At 39.8% G+C, this 18,968-nt stretch overlaps 1 protein-coding gene across 1 annotated transcript; it reads right to left on the bottom strand.

Annotated features, from left to right (window-relative positions):
• Positions 1 to 8,759: 8,759 nt before the first annotated feature.
• Positions 8,760 to 18,088, bottom strand: grxcr2 (glutaredoxin and cysteine rich domain containing 2). The gene is made up of 5 exons (XM_022738974.1): positions 17,646 to 18,088; positions 17,053 to 17,236; positions 15,504 to 15,613; positions 12,227 to 12,457; positions 8,760 to 10,013 (listed from the first exon to the last, which is right to left on the bottom strand). Exons 1-5 carry the CDS (start codon positions 17,700 to 17,702, stop codon positions 9,840 to 9,842), a joined length of 756 nt encoding a protein of 251 aa, XP_022594695.1. The 5' UTR covers positions 17,703 to 18,088; the 3' UTR covers positions 8,760 to 9,839.
• Positions 18,089 to 18,968: the final 880 nt, after the last annotated feature.

The raw sequence follows: 18,968 nt of genomic DNA, 5'->3' as shown, positions 1-18,968 counted from the left end.
ATTACATATGAAAGATTAGCATGTATGAAAATCCTGCTCTTTCCTCAAAATATACCAGACACAGGATTATAGATGTATTACATTAATGCAAAACCTCATATTAGAGATGACAGTCTAAACAGGCAGAGCTTCACTCCTGACAAACTGTGCCAATACAGGATTTAATCTGAATTAGTGATCAGCCACACAAGATCAGGAAAAAGAGTCTCTACACGCCTGTTTAATTTTTTTCGCTGGAAAATTAGAAATATTAACATCACACATTCTCCATTCAAAGCCATCAGCCTGCTCTGTTATCAGGTCACACCTGTTCCCTAACTGAAACTCTAAACACAGAGACTGAAAAACAGTATTAACATTCATTACACAATGACACAGTGACGATGTGAGCCGTCTCACCTTTCCATAATAATACTATCCACCGCCTTCATAAAACCCATGGCTCTGACCAGATCACTGGAGCCAATAGCTAATTCTGCAATCTAGGCTGACAGGCAAGATTCCTACTTGGGATAATGAGTATTTTCCATGCCTTAATTTTACAGAAAAACAACTTTTTATGTTGCTCTTCTCATAAGCTCTCAGTCATCTTGTGTAATTTTCTGTGCTCTGCCTGCACAAGTATCCGGCTGATGACCTTGCTGGAAACCCATCTATATGATTCTCCTCTTCATTCAGAGTAATGAAGAGCTAAGATTGCTCAATTAAGCAATTAGTCAATCAACTAAACATTAATGGGCAACAAAGTAATTTCTAGGTAAGAATTCCAAATATTTTCTGGTTTTCTGGGAAACTACTAGTGACTTTTTTAGTTTGCTGACTCTGTATAAACAGAACGAATAATTGACAAAAGTAGTATTAGATTACAATCCTATAGTGGAAATAATTGGTAGTTGCAGCCGAAAGTCAAAGAAAACTCAACTTACAGTTCAGTTTCAGTCCTGGAGAGATGTTGAAGAAACGGTGACTGGCAGGCGGCAATGGAGGTTAAGTCTTCCGCAGAGGCAAACAATGGCGTTATATGACCTTTTAACATCTCCCCCGGAGGACCAACACAGCTTGAATCGATGGTCGAAGCTCACCGTCGTGTTCGTGGTTTACTTTATGCACGAGTCACAAAAGCTAACTTAAGGAAACCACTGCCAGCCAATGCTAACGTCCAGTAAACTTAATTAACAGCCTTTAGCTAAGCAGTTAGCATCGTGGCTAACAGCTTCACATTTTCTTGACACACCGGCCCGCACACAAGAACGATAATTAACTGATATGGGGTAGGGGAAAACTATGGTGGCGTCTTTCACTTAGGGTAACATTTTTCCTGTTTGGTCCAACTTTGATCGACCTCTCCTCTCCCTCATTCCGCCACTCGTGTTTTCTCCCCGTGGTTCGCACGTCTGCCCGCCCTCTCTGTTTCTTTTGCCAATTACAACAGGTGTCAATCGCTGATACTGACCAATAAAACATGGGCTTGAAACTAAAGGCGCTTTCCGTGTTTCTAACTTTAATTAACCTCAAATAAGTGATTCACCTATGATATTTACAACTAAATTACTCAATATTATCATTATTTAAATACTTACATCTCACTTTATTTAAAACTACATTACTTGCTGTTTTACTCAACTTTATCTGGAGCTATATTATTTCAATGTCTCATTTCTACAGAGGGCAATATATTTTTTAGGATAGGACAGAAACATAAAAATAAATGACCTTACCCTTGTCTTTGTCTGACCTTCAACATTACATTACCATCTTTTAATATAACCCTTACCATGTGTAATTGATTGGGACACTGAGCCATGTATACACTGACCCTCTCGACCTGTTGTTTCTATGAAGTAACTTGATTTACTGAAGAGGGAAGAGACTTTTCAGCCCACTGTGCCCGCTTGTTAGAGGTCAGAGGTTCATACTCCCTGTGTAGTACATTTAGAACTTACTTGTAAATTTCATCCTGAAAATGGCAATATGTGACAAATTGTGACACACGCAACAAAAAAATGAAAAATAAAGAGTTAAATACGTGGAAAGCCAGATGTATGGCTGTCTGTACACAGCCATGTTTTGTGTTATAAACGAAAGACAAACTGCAGACAACATGGAGAGAGATTAAACAATTGGTAACAGGCAACAGCAAAAACAGTCACAAGTGCAGGATCTCAGAGGTGTGTGACTAAAAAGAAGAAAAAAGATTTTATCCGTCATTAGTCAGATCGACTAAAGAACAACAGCATTATATATTTATACTGTGTAAAACAGATGGTGTGGTTAGCTCATATAATCAGAGAGTTATTAAAAGACACGTAAAATCCGAGTGACTGAGACGGCAACCACAGTGCCTCTAAAAAAACTCTGCAGTCACACACACCTCCAGTTGATTCAGATGAAATACAAACACCAATCAGAGCCTGTCTTTATAATCTGACCAGCTCTTATATTTCCTCCCATTATGCTGCCCTGCTGGTGCTGCTTTGCTGCTACCCCGTTGATTTCTCCCTCCACCACTGCATCTCCTCCAACTCTTTTCACCACTCGTAACGCTAATATCTCCCCGTTTGCATTTTGTGTATCCCATATCTCAGTGTAATGTGTCTTTTGGGTTCTGTACAGCCCTGTGTGGGTTTTTTTGCGCTTCCAGCTGAATCATACAACGCAGCTTAGATTCACTGGGGAGCACCTTCAGGAGCAAAGCCTATTTCATCAAATACAAGTGTAAAGCCATTTATGAGATAAATAGTCCTCTTCCCTCTGATATGCCCCTGACAGGATAACAAATATGCAAGAGACTACCATACAGACAACACAGAAGTTTCACAAGTCATTATCAACATATATATCCAGAGGAAGTCTCTTGTTTCTTCTAAATTCCATCAGCTACTTGGGAGGCATTTTCAGCTTGGAGATCGATTTTGCTTAGAGGCCCATTTTGACTGATATATATTCAGCGTGTGATGAAATTTTTGCATTGGCTTCACGCTACAGCAGTGAAGCAAGTTCAGTCTGAGACTGTGATTATATTAGTCTGTGTTTGCTTAAGGGAGGCATTTTGCTATCTGGCCTTTCAAACTGAAACGATTAAACCTGCCCTTTGGAATCAAGACACTCTGCATGTTTTAGTTGCTCTTCTCCCCTCTTTGCACCTGCACCGTAAAACATACAGTGCCTAGAATTTCTTTTTAATCAAATGATGGCTGTGAAATTACTTGGTAACATATGAAAATGCTAATACAAGACTATGTTGATGTTCTGAGATGCAGCCTTGGGGAATCAGCTTCATGCATTCAGTTAATGTAGTTTGGAATTTATGAACTTGACTTTGTGGTGAGCACAACAGCACAACAAACACAGCAGAATTTACTATGTGGTGGGAAAATTCACTTGAGAAAGATGCAGCAGTTAAAAACGATTTCCTAAATTATCCGCACCTTAGTGTGTTACTCTTTTCATTCTTTTTATCATGTATTTCCAAACAGACATGGCAGAATTGTTGATCCTAAACCCACTCTGTGTAATTTCTCAAAATATAATCATTTGCTTAGCTTTTTGTTTAAAAAAAAAATGTGATGGTGCATACTATTGTCATACTGCCACAGTACAAAATGTGATCAGGAATATTCTGATATTCTGAATTGTCAAAAGTCACATGCTTTCCACGCCCAACCTTTTGCATCTACCTCCTGTTATATGTTGTGCAGCACTATAACAACACCACCTCCATCTTTGCTCCAAACAAACAGCCCATGTTATGAACTTCCTGAGAAGGGAGAGATGAAATGATGATGTTCTCATAAAATGTGTTAGATAAATGAATAGCTGAGAGAATGCCACTTTATTCTAATCGATATTTTAGCTGTGGAATGACAAACAGTTCCTGTTGAATGAGCCTCTTAAATCTTCCTTCCCTCTATTTCTGTATGTCTTTTCCTGTCACACAATTGCACACAACTGTGTGCAGTAGTTTATGAATCATCCCCATAAATTGAAATATTATCACATTCTCTGCGTCTCGTGGTGTTATAGGATTTTTTTTTTTTTTTTCTGCTATGCAAATTAACTCGGAATTTGCCAGTCAAGCCTCCAGAATGGGAATCCAATGCAGTAAAAGGAGTTATCTTTGAGTCTGGTTGAAAAGCAACGGGCAGACTTTAATTTGTTCTTTAACTTCCTGAATCTCTCTCTCTCTCTCTCTCTCTCTCTCTCTCTCTCTCTCTCTCTCTCTCCCTCAGCATGAGCAGCTGTGCAGACTGGGAATGAAGAGATTCATTAGAAGTTTCAACAAACTTGGAGATGGAATCCAGGGATGTAATTTGAGAGATTCGTCACAGTTTTAGTGTCTCTTTGACACCGCAGACTGAGGATGCCCTTAGTATTCTGGGTGTGTCCATGTAGACCTTTCTTGATGGCAGTAGCATGCTGTAATAAAGGGTTTTAATTTCACATGACACAGACTTTTATAGGATTGCGTTATAAATTAATTTCAGTAACCAGATAGACGCATTGCTTACATTACATTAAGACACATGAGGTCAAAGTGTCAGTGTTGTACAAACACAGTGATATTCAATAGTGTTGTCTCATTTGCTGATGCAAGGTACAACCCCAGCATCCATAATACATCAAGTATAATTATAGCACAAGGTAGAGAACCCAACACTCCAAAGGAAGAGATCAAGACAGAAGTTGCATGTCCTCTTACTCTGTGAAAGTTCTTCCTCTGTGGGTGATCATCAATATTATCTTAAAAAAAATTTAAAAATGCATGTGATATTTGTGTTTTCACATGTAAAATCTGAAAACTGCACAAGTTTACAGAGTATGTTGATGTGAAATGTGCAGTAGCTTTAATTCTACACAGGGCATATTTATAACAATAAGATGTAGTTATATTGGGACCACAGTAATCCCTATTAATTCAGTTACGTAAACGATGTAGTAAGTAATAAGTGTACTGTACACTTGAATATAGAGGTCAACATAAAAAAGTGTTTTTTTACATTTGCTTCCACAATATTGTAAGACAATGTGAGACAAAACAATAATGAACACAATAAAAACACAACAAAAAGATCTTATATAGCACTACAAAACTGATCGTCTTACTTACCTCATGACTGATAATATGCATATGAATCATATAAATATTTATCTATAACACTCGACTCCTCTGTTGCAGATTGTTGTTGATCCTTATATGTCTTTCCATGTCACCCCATGTCTTTCTTATTAGGATTATGATTCTGTGAGCTCTTATTGTGTGCTCTATTTTATTGTGTGAATTATTTTATTTTATTTTATTTTATTAAATGTTTTCTATATGTTGTCTGGAACACCATATTGCTGCTGTTTTGGCCAGAGCTTCCATGAAAAAGAGATCTTGTAATCTCACTGGGAGTCACCTGGTTAAATCAAGGTTAAATAAATAAATAAATAGTTAATTACATGTGGGTGGGGTAGGAGGCTACCCTGCTCATTTGAAAGAAAAAAAAAAATCATGGCTGCTCCTCCTCAGCCCTCCACAGAGAGGTCAGAGGTGCAGATCAGCTAATAGGAGCTGGAGGGGGGTTCAGTGTTTTGCCAAATGATGCGTCAGCAGGGTCAATGCTCGCTCTGATGGAGGCTTAAAGCCTGATCCATCCACTGAAGGACAGTCTCTCTAATCACTCCTGCACCCTGCTGCTGCAACCAAAGAGAAAAGGCATGTACTGTGTCTAAGCACTGCAAACCGATACAATTATATAACATTTAGCTGTTGCTAAGATGCCACACTTTCTATTCAATGGGCTTGTTCTGCCTTGAAAGAGTGAAAGGTCTTTTGGACCAGAATTTATACCAAGCAGTGTAATAACGGCAAGTTTCAAGCTCATTTAGGTGGAGGATTTACACAGTGGATTCATCCGTTATGATGACAGTATATTTGTGTTGAGGTATGAAAGGCAAGTGATGGAGAGGGAGTGAGTTAAAAAAGACACAGACAGGAAGACAGAATGATCGTGCTACTAACCAAACAGAGAAAGTTCAAGCGCCTGCAGATTAAACGTGGCTCACTTCCCTACACAGTGCAATATTCTCGTATGAGAGTTCCATGATTAATGTGCGCAGTCTGCTCCCAGTCTGCCTCCTGTGTCATATATTGCGACTGGGCTATAAGAGATACACAGATATATCTATAAAGCATCGTAAATGATGATGCTGCCACTGGGGAAAGTGTTTCCCTCTATATTCATAAACCATTGTTTGCCGCCGTGATTAAACAGGGCATTATTTGATAACGAGAATCCCTAATAAATGACTATTTGATGTAATGTTCCGCAATGTATCATAAGAGCAGCAGATATAGTGGCTTTACACATGTGTGGGAGTGTGTGTCCACCCACCGAAACGCAGTAAGCAAAAGTTAAGTCAGTGCATTAATCAGTAAAGTAAGATCTTTGCTGTATTGCTTCGAAGAACTGTGGGTGGGTTAAGAGCTCAGCGTTACTAACAGAGGTGTTATCACTATCAAAATACTGCACTTTGGGTGTATTTATCAAATTTAATTTATTGATAGGTTTCCAGGTGTTTTTATAGAAAACAAAGGATAAATACGGATGTAGACAAGTAGAAAAGGGAAGCACGGGAAAAAGTAGAAAGTATCCACACACTGGAATATATACCTCCAAAAGTTTACTGACGCAACATTTCATCAAAAAGCCATTTTTCATTGTGTAGGGGCACCGAGATACATTGTTTTTGAGGAGGTGAAGAGGCCAAAAAGAGGTGGGGATAATGAGAAAGGAGAAATGTGGAGCCCTGCTGATTTATTTCCTCCGTCTCCAAGTCGAGGTCAGTGAGGATTTTAAAATCAAGCCGTGTTTGTAAACCTCTCATTCTAAAAATCCAACTGCTACGGGCTCTCATCTTTTGGATTTTAGATTTTATTTGTTGAAACACTGTCCAGAGTTGTGGTCTGGCTGATCATCTTGTAAACTGGTCATGTCTCTGCCTGACTTTCCCTCCCTTTACCGTTAAGTCTTGTACAATCTGTATGCTGTATCCCTGTTGTTTCATTTGTGTTTGGTTGGTTAGTTAACACTGACAGCAGCAGGATGTAATTAATTTTGTGTATATATATATATATATATATACCTTGTCCTGTCATTTTGCCTGTTGTGTCAAAACATTGCCTGTTCATTACTAATAAAGTTTGGGAGACATAATCCAGTGTGCAGATGGACTCAACCTTTTTTTCTGGCAGAGTTAAAAAGCTCAGTTTTGACGTCAGTAAGTGGCAGATTTTAAGGCAGAACAGCCAGAGAGAGAGAGAGGGAGAGAGAGAGGGGAGAGAGCGAGAGAGAGAGAGGGAGGGAGGGAGGGAGAGAGGGAGAGAGAGAGAGAGAGAGAGAGAGAGAGAGAGAGAGAGAGAGAGAGAAAGTAGAGGGAAAAAGAAGGAGAGTGGAGATTCAGGTTTATCCTGTGATCCCAGAAATAGCAGGGATTTGATTGCTGATGGGGCTTTAGGCCAGGCTGCTGATAAGCCATACAGTCTGCTCTTTAACAGTGCGTGAGGCTATCTAACACGATAAGATAAAATAATAGAAATGCACGAACAAAGATGGGAGTGAGGGCAAGGATAGTGGGCTGTAATGATACGGGGTGCTTGTTCTGGCATGGGTTTGGGCCACCGACACCTTGGAGGAGGTGGCCAGTGCTCTCCACTGCTAACACTGATTTTGATTGATCACCTCTGCCCTGCAGCATAAGTATAGTGGCAAAAAAACGCCATTTCAGCAGCCACTGCAAAATATCCTTTGGCTCGGTTCATATCTGATTATGGAGCAGGTATAGGCATAGAAGACGGACTGACTTTTTTCTATAAAGGAAAACCATTAACTCCACCTTCACACATCTGCTAATTGAAGTCAAATGCACAAGATATAAGAAAAACATAACACATTCTGTGTGGGTAACAACCTAAGTATAGTAAGTGATTAATGTAATCCTGGAAGGTGCTAATGTGGCCACAGAAGAAATGCATAATTGCATGAAGGTCAATAGTGCTGTCAATAGCAGCATGGAAAACTATTAAAAAAGCCTTTTGCTATTGAGGCGATAATGTTTAATTTTCTTTTTCTTGTTAAATCATTAAATCATCCTGAAATGGCACGAGACAAAATATTATGGTTGATAGCAGTTAATTTGAGGTGTAATGACTAAGATGTAATGGAACTATGCAGCGTGTTGCATTTGTCTTGCATTTGGTTATGTTCCATTTCAGTTTTCAAGCTGGGAACACACGAACAAACATTCCCACCCCACTGTGAAAACACGAACAAACATTTAAGGAATGACTTTCACACATTACAGTCGGCGACCACGTTGCGTTTGGAATGATGAAGCACACTCCGACTGCAGGGTGCGTTTAGATCTGTGCAGATTACAGCCATAAAAATCAAACATCTTTGATATGATAGTGACACTCCTGACTGATATGCTGCTCAGTGAAAAAACAACTTAAAGAAAAAAAAACCAATGACTTTCGCTACGCACTAATCATAAAATATCAGTCATCATGGAGATTTTGGGGTTTTGTTGATATTTGTTAAGAAGCAGATAACAAAGTCATTGTTGCCTCTGAGCCACATGATCGTCTTTGTGTTAATAAACCAATACTAAATAAGCTACGCTTTAAAACAGCAGTTGTTAGACACAGAGAGAAAAGGGTACACTGAAGATGAATTAGGTGTTTTATTTCATTCATATACCAAAACTGTATGGATTAAGCTTTGAAATAAATTGGAGTGGCAAAAACCTGAGAATGAGACTATTAAGTAAAAACAACAAAAAGAAAATCATAAGCCTCAATCATAATCGCCATCATTTAACCTCCTGAGCAGGTCTACAGTATCTCTGCCTTTTATTTAGCCGCTCTTTCTTTCTTCTTCTCTCTATCTCGTCTCTACCTCTTCCTCAATCCAAAGTCTATATTTTAAAATGTCACACTTAATACTCTGTGGGCTTGAAATGGGGGGCTTAAAAGTTTGTAACTTCTCTCCTTACTAACAACAGTAGCTGTCATCAGCTGGAACTTGTACGGACGATTCCTGCTTTCTGTGTCTCGCCATCACCCTCCTCAAAGCAGTGGTGCCATATTTTGGTGGAGCGCACTCTAAATCATAACCCCCCCCCGATTTATGCTGTTACCATTAATGAAACTATCTCCTTTTGTCTCTCTCTCTTTCTCTCTCTCACTCGCATCTTTCACTGTATTTCCCTTCCCTTCCATCTCAAACTCTTTATCCTCCGGTCTCCTTTTTCCCCTCTGTTTTGAAAAATAAATAATTAAATGAAAGTGTCAATTACCCTCATGCAGTACATCATGTAGAGATGAAAAAGGTTTCATTCTCTCTAGTGAATAGAGAGGGGAGATAGGAGCAGGGCTGCCTTCCCGGTAGATAAAAATAAAACGCAAAATGTTTGCATCGTTTTTAATTAGAACGATAACTCTGTCGTGGAACCAGGTTTTATCGGGAAGGAGGGTGCAGATGCAAAATAACGTGACAACAAAAGAGTGATTATGTGTTTGTGTTATCACAAGCCATGTTCACTGCACACAGTAATTGTATTTTATGATTTTTGTGCCTGCTGCACAGTCACAATTCCCCTCTCCAATGATGGCTTATGTTTCCTCGTAGTGCTTCGAAACACCCCACCAAGAACGTTTTGGATTAGAGCAATATTGCCACTGAGACAATTCTGACAAACCGATAGCACATCGGACACACGCTCACTCACAGCTACACATTCTCATTCACTCGCTCGCGCTCTCACTGCCAAACATGGGTGTCAGCCAAACAGTGCTATTTGCTGGAGCAGGACTGGCACCTCTCCAGACCATGGGGGTAGCAGGCTTGGCAACGCAGATCACTGATGGACTCATTGAAGCGGTTCGCCAGCATGGACAGCTTGCTACCGTGACACAGAGAGCAGGGAGCGCAGCCCGAACCGCCACAATGCTGGCAGATGTCGGTCTCCTGGAGGGGGAAGAAACACATTAGAGGAGAGGAGGGGAGGAGAAAGAGGAGGTGAAAAGAGACGAACTGTGAGGTTAGGCAAAGGGTAAAAAGGGGAGCAAGAGGTGATAACAAGGGACATAAGGCTAGAGATTGAGCGGAAAACACACAGCCGACTGGCCTTCAGACATCATTCTGAGGGTTGGCTAATTCTAAAAAAAACTGACTTTGATTATATTTTTAATTATTATAATAAACCACTATTTTACATTTCAAAATATTCCCAATCTTTTACGTGGCAACTGTTCCAAAACTGATTAACTTGCGAGAGTTTAAGCCAGTTCATACATAGCCAACATTAACACATCCAGTTTAAGTGGCCTGCCTGCTGGAAAACACTGAACAACCTTAACAACATAGAGGATTTTTTTTCTTTTTCAATATTATTTCCAATGAAATTACTTTGGTGAGTAGCTCCGGGATGATCTACAGCCAGCCTGTCATTTTTACAGCCAACTGGTCATTACTGCTAAATTTTTACAATAATGAGCAGCTGCCTGTACATTATCAACAGGGCGACAGAAGATGTGCAACGAGCTTATGTTTAAATCTTTACAAACTACTGGAGGTCTGTGAATTATTTTTCCTGAGCTGCCAGGATGTTCTTGAGGTTTCAAGTGTGTTTAAGTATTAAAGTGCCTCGAACAAAACGCCATTCACCTCTGACCCTTCAGGATTTCCTTTAGGACACCCACAGAGACGGACTGCTTAGTGATGCATGCTTTAAGAAGAGACTCTATAAATCTAAGACCTGTGGCACACTGAAAGTGATAAAGATATTATTGATTTTAGATAATTGTTTTTGCAAGACTACTGGTTACAAGTAGAAGCAGATAATCAGTAACTATTAGACCAACATTGCCCGACACTCTGCAAGCACATGTTTGCATCTGAAATGCACTGCAAACAACAAGTGAAATTTAGTGAGGACTGAACGTTCCTTCGTTGTGCTCCCATGTGGTCCATTAATGACTTGCTGCACTGCTGCAATTAAAACATAGAACTAGTTTCAATGCATGTAAATCTACATTAGTTTAAGCTGTAGTAAAATGGATATCAAACTTGAACAGAATTGGTTTGATACTATCAAGGATAGAAAAATGCCTTGTCGTTTGATAAAAAATTTCAATACCTAAGGGCTAAATGAGTAAATCTCATTAGCTTTAATGAGTGAATAAGCATTCAACATGCGTGGACCAAGATCTAATAATGCTGGCAATCGGCTATTTATCTACACGGACACGTTTGGGTGTGTAAAGAGGCCGAGCTTAAAAATAAAACTAAAATAAAACTAAACTTGGTATAGAAAAGAATCACTATTGAAGTCAAGGTATTGGTATCAGTGCCGATAAGCCCCAAGCTGCACGTAGAGTTAGTGACATACGTAGCTACTATATTATAATGGTCAGCTATGATGGTGATAGTGAAGTTCATAGTGGATAAATGGTTGCAAAATGTGTGCACACCCAAAGTATAAATCTAAGCTAATGTGTGAAGAAATAAAAAAATTAACGACCTCAGAGTTTGGGCAGCAAAGGGAAAGATGATGAAAAAAAGAGTGGGATTGCCAAATAATGAAAAAAAGCTGAGGCTGAACTTTTTTTTTTTTTTTTTTTTTTAGTGACAGAGAAAATGAGAAAATAACGAGAAAAAAGGTGAGAAAAGGATGGAGGGAGTGAAGGGGAGACAGCAGTAATCACCCAAGAAGGTGAGAGGGAGGGAAGAACAGGGAGATAGGTATCCTTGCAGGCTGGTAAGTGGCAGGCAAATGCTGCAAGGGTGGAGTAAAACTGTGGACTCATCAGTATCTGTTCACAGTTGACAGATAGCACTAGGACAATGGGTGGTTGGAGCAGGAGGGGGGCCACAAGGAAAAGAAAAGAATATAGGCACAAATAAGGTGGCAGTTTCAAGGGAACACAAAGGAGATTGTGGGATGAGAATAAACACCCCTATGTGAACAGTTTTGAATTACAAGAATATAGGTGCACAGACCATCCTGCAGTTATTGTCTTGCGAATGCGAAGATGAAGCGGAGAAAGGATGGCTTAGGATGTATACAGAGAAAGAAACAGCAGGGAAGAGGAGGAGAAGGATAAAGTGAGACTGAAAAAGAAACGGGGTGATAAAAACCGTACCACACCACTGAGAATAATTTGGCTAAGGACCATTACCTTCGTCTCTGAGTCGCTGATCTGTTTCTCCTCCTCCTTCTCCTCCCCATCCTGCGTAAAAGGAACTTTAGCCTTCCTCCTGCTCCCCCTCTCTCTGGCCTTTGCGTACCCCTCCAAGTCCACACGGGGCACTGTGTGGTGCCGCAGCGCTTCGGGCTTCCTCGGTGGTGCTCTGATGATGCGCAGATTGCTGGTGTAGATGATTATCTTACCAAAGTCCAACACTGGGGACTGAAGGAAAAAAGAAAGTGTCATATAATCCTACGTCAATTTATATTACTGACATCTGATGCATCCTGTGATTAAGAATGTTAATTAGCCTCTGCTCGTGTTTCCTACATTTCCCAGATTTCATCGCTGCAAATCTGGAAAATCTGAGAGCGTGCCCACATTTAGCTGTGGGCTTTATGTGTGTGGGTGAGAAGAGGTTTTCTATTTGAATGCAGCTGAAGAGTCGCACACTTGTTCAAAATAGAAAACATGCTCTGTAGCTGTGTTTTGGTCTCTTGGGGCTTATGGTGGTGGAGGAATTAGAAACAGTTATTCCACTTTAAACAATGATTTCCTCCTTCATGGTTATCAAGAGTCTGGAGAGAAGCCACTGATCTCTGTTTCAACACGTTTATCATTAACTCAGTGTACATCATCTGCATTTGTTTGTGCATGAGGAAGGAAGAAGGAAACAACGAAGTTAGCAAAGGTTACTAAGGTAACTATTTGTTATGAGTATAACATACATTTTTCTTTAGAGATTCAGATTGTGATGACCATAGAGTTGTGAAGTGCGAGGAGGCACTGGCTCTGGAAGCCTATATGTTCATGTAATTATGGCACGGTGAATGGCTCAAAACACTACAATATGAGGCTCAGCTGTCGTTGCTAAGCAGGAGAAGAAGCCAATCAGAGGTGCAAATTATTGCAGAGGCAAATTAGGAATGCTTTACTGTTGCCGTTGAGAGCAACACATGCTGATGATTTAACAGAAAGAAGTTTTATACTAATCCAAGCCATATTGAAGTGGTCCAACTGTGAGTAATTTAACATTGTGTAATGAAAAAAATGAATCAGAGAAATTAATGTAGGAAAAATGAATCAGATTTTACAACAATACCATATCGGCAAGGCTGTATTGTTGATTGTTACCTACCAGTGACTGTGATTATTTTGTTCATTTCCAAACTCACTGTCTGGACCATAGTTTCTGTTTTTGACCTTTTTAGAATGATCTGATGAATTGATTTCAAATATAACATCCACAAGGAAAACCCACTAGAGTTTTTTTTTTTTCTTTCTGTATTGAGTCTCTCTTATTCTAGAAAAGCATTGAAGTTATTTAGGGAAAAACTCATTAGACCGTGTACAGTAGAGATGCTCCTCTAGGACCACTGTACTGTCCTTTCAATAATGGCCTTAAAGGATAAACTAAATCCAGATTGCTGTCTTCCACTGATAAATGTGATAAATACTGCCCTCGGTCACCAGGGCAAAGTGTGCCTTTGTTTACGGGATAAAAGAGTGAAACTGACACTAGGCCAGCAGGCAATGTGGCTGACCTCCCTCTCAGCCTGCTGTACTAATGAAGCCACTGCCACAGCAGCTCAGTAAAACTGGCTTTTTCCTGTCAGATCAACAATTTTGTTGCTGTTGTTGCTGTTGTACAATTTTAACTGCGCAGCATGCAGTTGATACTTTAATTACCCAAGGATTGTCATTTTCTATTTCAAGCCTCAATCGCTTGTTCTGTTCTAAAGGATATATGAATTCATTATTAAATTACTTTGCGTTGGCTGATAACTGTGTTTATTTTGGTTTGTCTCTTTGCTTTTCAGCATATGTAGAATTGTGGTGCGCTGTGGAGTTTAAAAAAAAAGAAACAGTAACTCTTCCGAGGAGCTGTTGTACTTTCTTATTATACCTCCCATTATGTAAGTATATCCAAAGACATTAATATTTTGCCATTCAAAGGTGTCAGAAACATGAAATCATGATTTTAAGGAGTTAACAAACTTCCTCTATAGGAAGTCTTATCCATGAATACTTTCATAATGTTTCTGCTTTCTTCCACTTAAATTCAACACACATTACAAATGATCTATTCAGGAGAGATACCATACATGAATCTCAGGCAGTTAATATACACAACTCCCACATACAGGATCATAGCGATGGTTGTGTTTTTCTTTGTTCACACTGTAAATAAACTGAACAAAAGTGATTTGCAGAACTCCCTGAGGCTGCAGACAGGTGCTGCAAATAATTCATTTTGCCATTGAATTTGATGTTGATTATATGTTTCTGAAACTATTGGAGTTTGTGGAGGGGGAAATCAAATGGCCTGTCTTGTTGCCCTATAAACAAAAGGACACATATAGACTATGAAAAACTAGAGGAAAAAAATGAGTTGGGAAACATGACAAATGAAGATGCCTCCAGACAGGTGCACTGACACGGTACAATTAAGCATCCGAACATCCGATCATGCTCTGTGGCATGTATCAAAATGCTGAGCAGGTCTAACTGATTCTGATTTTTGTATCAAGATGGAAAGAGGAAAAGATCTAAGTGACTTTGAAAGAGGGTTCATTTTTGGGGCACCAATGGCAGGAGCTTCAGTCTCTAAGACATTAAGATCTAGGGGAAAGGCATCAGTAAATAGGGTTGGAAATTGTGGTCGACGGAGCACATTTGATGATCGTGATGCTCATGCATTAGTGTGATATATAAGGAAAAACAGGTGACTGAGAGTGTCAATACAGGACGTGATCAGACCGTATAAGCAATAACAGTCCGTTGAAAATTACACAGACAGGGATATTATAGTGGGGTTGTGCTGCATAAACCCTTCATTACAAAGATAAATGCATGATAACTGTGACTCTTTCTCTTGAGAGAATCAAGTATTGTGAAGATGGTAATGTTTTCGTTCTTTTACCACACTGTAGTGTTTTTAAGATTAATGTTCATGTCCTGAAATGTTACCATTATTGTTTGCGAATTGTGACAGCTGGCATCTGTTGTAGCAAAGCTCCACATACAGTGTTACCAAAGGCCCATGTCAGGCTAACATAGCGACAGCTCATAATGTGAGCTGGGTGCTCACAACATTAGTAGGTTACTGTCATTACTGTACAGTCTACAGACATTGAAGACAGGTGTTGGTACTTGACATGCAAGGAGACAAAAACGACACTACTAATGGGAAATCCGATCTAACTCTCACTTTGAACTGCATCAAAATTCAAGAATCAAAACCAGCAAGCTTACAAGCACTACTTACATTGACATCTCCCTCTGCGTCTTCAGTCTGGCTGGCAGTAGGCTTGTAGCCTCCCATTCCTCTGTACACATTGATTCTCTGGGCAATGAGCCCTGTTGGAGGATAGACACCTGGGTACAGAATGAAAAATGTTGTCAGGACAGCGTGAGAACATGTACCGGAGATTTGAGACTCAAGCCCTATAGTTCCATCAACAAACAGTATGTATTTGTAAGACAATGATGTGCTTGTCTGATATTTTGGACTAAATGAACCAATCATAACCAGGTGTGACCTGACAGGCTTGCTGAGTTAGCTAATGTAGCATTCATCTATTTTAACAGCGCACTTATTCTATTCTACTTTTGAGTAAGTGGTGAATTCTAACCAGAAACATGAAAAAATAAAATGTATTGTAAAAATTCCAACAAGCATACTTAAATTGCAGGGAACTGTTGCGAGGCAACCGGTGAAGTTACAGCTCCCAGCTGAGAAATAGCTGTACAGCTCTTGTCAAACAGCAAATTGCCATTTTTTTTCACTTTGCTTTTTTGTATGTATTAGAAAAACAAGACATTGCATGTTAATTCATGAGCATTTGGAGATGCTAGCAGATTAATTTCATTATCTTTCCTGTATTCAAGCCAAAGCTAAACTAAGCTAAGCTAAAATAAGCTTAGCTAAAAATAAACTAAATCATGTTAAAGTAAGCTAAGATATGATAAGCAGCTATCAGTATTAGTTTCAGTTTTACTATAAATATGAGGGTTGTTCTAACTCTCTGCAGCAAAGGAAATAAGAGTATTTCCCCAAAACGTTGAACTATTCCATTAACTGCACACTATATGGTTATTCTAATCATGTCTTGAGTTAGTAAACTACACTAGAAACATGAAACATGAAAAAGCAAACTATGTTACCATATGATAAAATAGCTTGGTATTTGAACATTTCATTTTTGAAACTGGCAGTGTGCATTTGCACACAGGAATCAAGTATATTTTATTTTAGCAAGATCGCTAACTCTGCCATCACTGCAGGGAAAACATCTTTCTTATACAACTGGGTGACAGAAACAACATGTTTTGGCTTAGCATGTTCTATTTCTCCATCAGTTAAAAATGATTGGCAAAAAATAGGGCTTACAGAACATGCCACTATTATAGCTGATTACACTGTGATCAGTGCAAATAGGTGGGCTACTGATTGTGTAAGTTCAGCCTTCAGTTGTTCATCATCACAAATATTATAAATATTGAGGTGGCACATGGTATTTAAGATGTTTGAAAGCACACTGGCAGCTCTAGTGTGCACACATGAATACAAACACACTGTGCAGCAGTGACTCAGTTCATGCACAGTCATTACAATCAAAGTAAAAACATGCTTAGGGAAACATGGCCGATTAATTTCATGCAAATCACTCCCCAGTATGGGCTGGAGTACCATATACAAATGGAATATGCACATCTTGTTGGTCTCGGCTTTCATACGAGCCCAGACAAACAAACCTCAGTGCAACCATGCATATAAGGTAAGACAGAGTAGTCACACGATGAGAACAACCCACCCTGTTGGTCCCCATGAGTGTCCTCAAACCCGCAGAGCTGCTCCATCTCCAGGTGGCTGGGCGGGATCTTGCGGTGGACAAAGCTGTGAGGGTATTTCTCCTCTGGACTGTCCAGCTCCTGACCGTCCTCGTACACGTGCTTCAGCACCCGACCGCTGTAGGACGACGCCAGCTTGAACCTCACCTGTGGTTTTGAGTGGTGACATGGAAAGATGTCCTGACATGTTAACTACTGCATGACTCATTTGCATAGCTTCCTGGCACAGTAAAAGAGGGTTAATGAGTAGGAAAAGAAAAATGCTGTTTGATCAGACAATAGGGCTGCACACACATATATTTGTAGCTTGTCAACATACAAGCTAACGTCCTGTTTCATTCCCTCTCTCAGTTTACATTTGAACAACATCAGATGCAAAGCTATCAAGCATACCAGCTTCAGCTGGTTATAGTATGTGCTATAATGTAAAGCTTATCCGTCACAATTGCATAAAAAAACAGAATACTCTCTAATGGAAATGACCTCAATATGTCTTTTGCTCAAAGTACTTCAAAGCCCACTAAGTTGAAAGAAAGTGGTCCCATAAATAACTCACCTTTCTGGGCTTGGTGCCTTCATAGCGCTGGTTCAGTTTTCTCTGGAGTTCCTCCATGGTGGCTGAATGAAGAGGGGACCGAGCGAGAGCGTCAGTCCGTCCAAGAGGTTCCTGACCTGCGGCAAACGCACTTCAGCTGGACACTGCGGTGCCTGATGTGATGAAAGGACGCACAGATGGATGGATGAAGAAATGGATCGTTACACGGCTCTATGGAAGCACAGGCTAAGAGAGCCAGACTGAAGAGCTGTGTGTAAGGAGTGGGTGGATGATAGAGCTCTCTCCTTGAGTCCTGCCTCCTGAGTTTGACTGTACCTGCTGTTTTAAGGGACCCACCTTTCTAGCTCCCTGTGCTAAATTATTCACAGCTAGATCGTGTGTACAAAAGGGTGGTTGAGAAACCAGAAGCTACGCCATCAAATAATTATGATCACCAGAATAGAAGCTAGTTGGAGCCTCTGTGGAGCGTGTGTAAGGGAGAGAAAGAGTGAGGCTCTGTGTGTGTGTGTGTGTGTGTGTGTGTGTGTGTGTGTGTGTGTGTGTGTGTGTGGGAGTTGTTAGGTAGTTGTAGGACTGCCTGTCATTGGACTGGAGCCAAGTGCATCAGTGTTGAAAAGTAAACATGATGTTCGATGTCTGTTGCTGTCATACTGGAAACCTTTGACCTTAACAAAACATATCTATCATTACTAAGCTTAGAGCTGCATCAGACTGAAATACCTTGCTTTCATATTGTTTTCCACATGTTTTTCTGTGTGTCTGTGCAAGGGGAGTATTCTTATTTCAGCACTGAAACTTCAGAGTTATATAGTGTCTTTGAAAGTCTAATTGAAAGAGTCCCAGTTACAGTGGATTTCGAGTGTGTAAAACCTCCCTCAATGAGGTTTTCACACACCTGAGAATAACTGAATTTACTCCAGAAGACAGCTCTCAGGGACCTCGTCTAGATTCCCAGATGATTCAAAGACAGAGTAAACAGACTCATATCAATAATACAAGTCCTTCATATTGCACAGACAAAACAAGAGAAAGTTATTTCAGTCCAGACATTGAACTGAAGGGAACCATATGAAAACTTATCTATAAATTACAGTATCTGGTGGATCAACATTGTAGATCTGCATTGCCTGAAAAATATTTCAGCTAAGGTGGAAAGAATAGATAGAGTTTTACTGAGTTTAAAAGAAAGTAATTTGCAGTGAATTATTTCAATATTAAGAGATCTCGGAAAGAATACAATTTACCATTTCTAAACCTTTTCCTCCATCATAATACAATACTGTAATTACTTGAAGTGATGAGTCACAATTAGTGTTTTAACTA

Source organism: Seriola dumerili, unplaced genomic scaffold, assembly GCF_002260705.1.
Source record: "Seriola dumerili isolate Sdu_G_001 unplaced genomic scaffold, Sdu_1.0 BDQW01000040.1, whole genome shotgun sequence".
Taxonomy (NCBI): domain Eukaryota; kingdom Metazoa; phylum Chordata; class Actinopteri; order Carangiformes; family Carangidae; genus Seriola; species Seriola dumerili.
The sequence above is the reverse complement of the archived record's forward strand: the minus strand, read 5'-3'. Positions and strand labels throughout refer to the sequence as shown.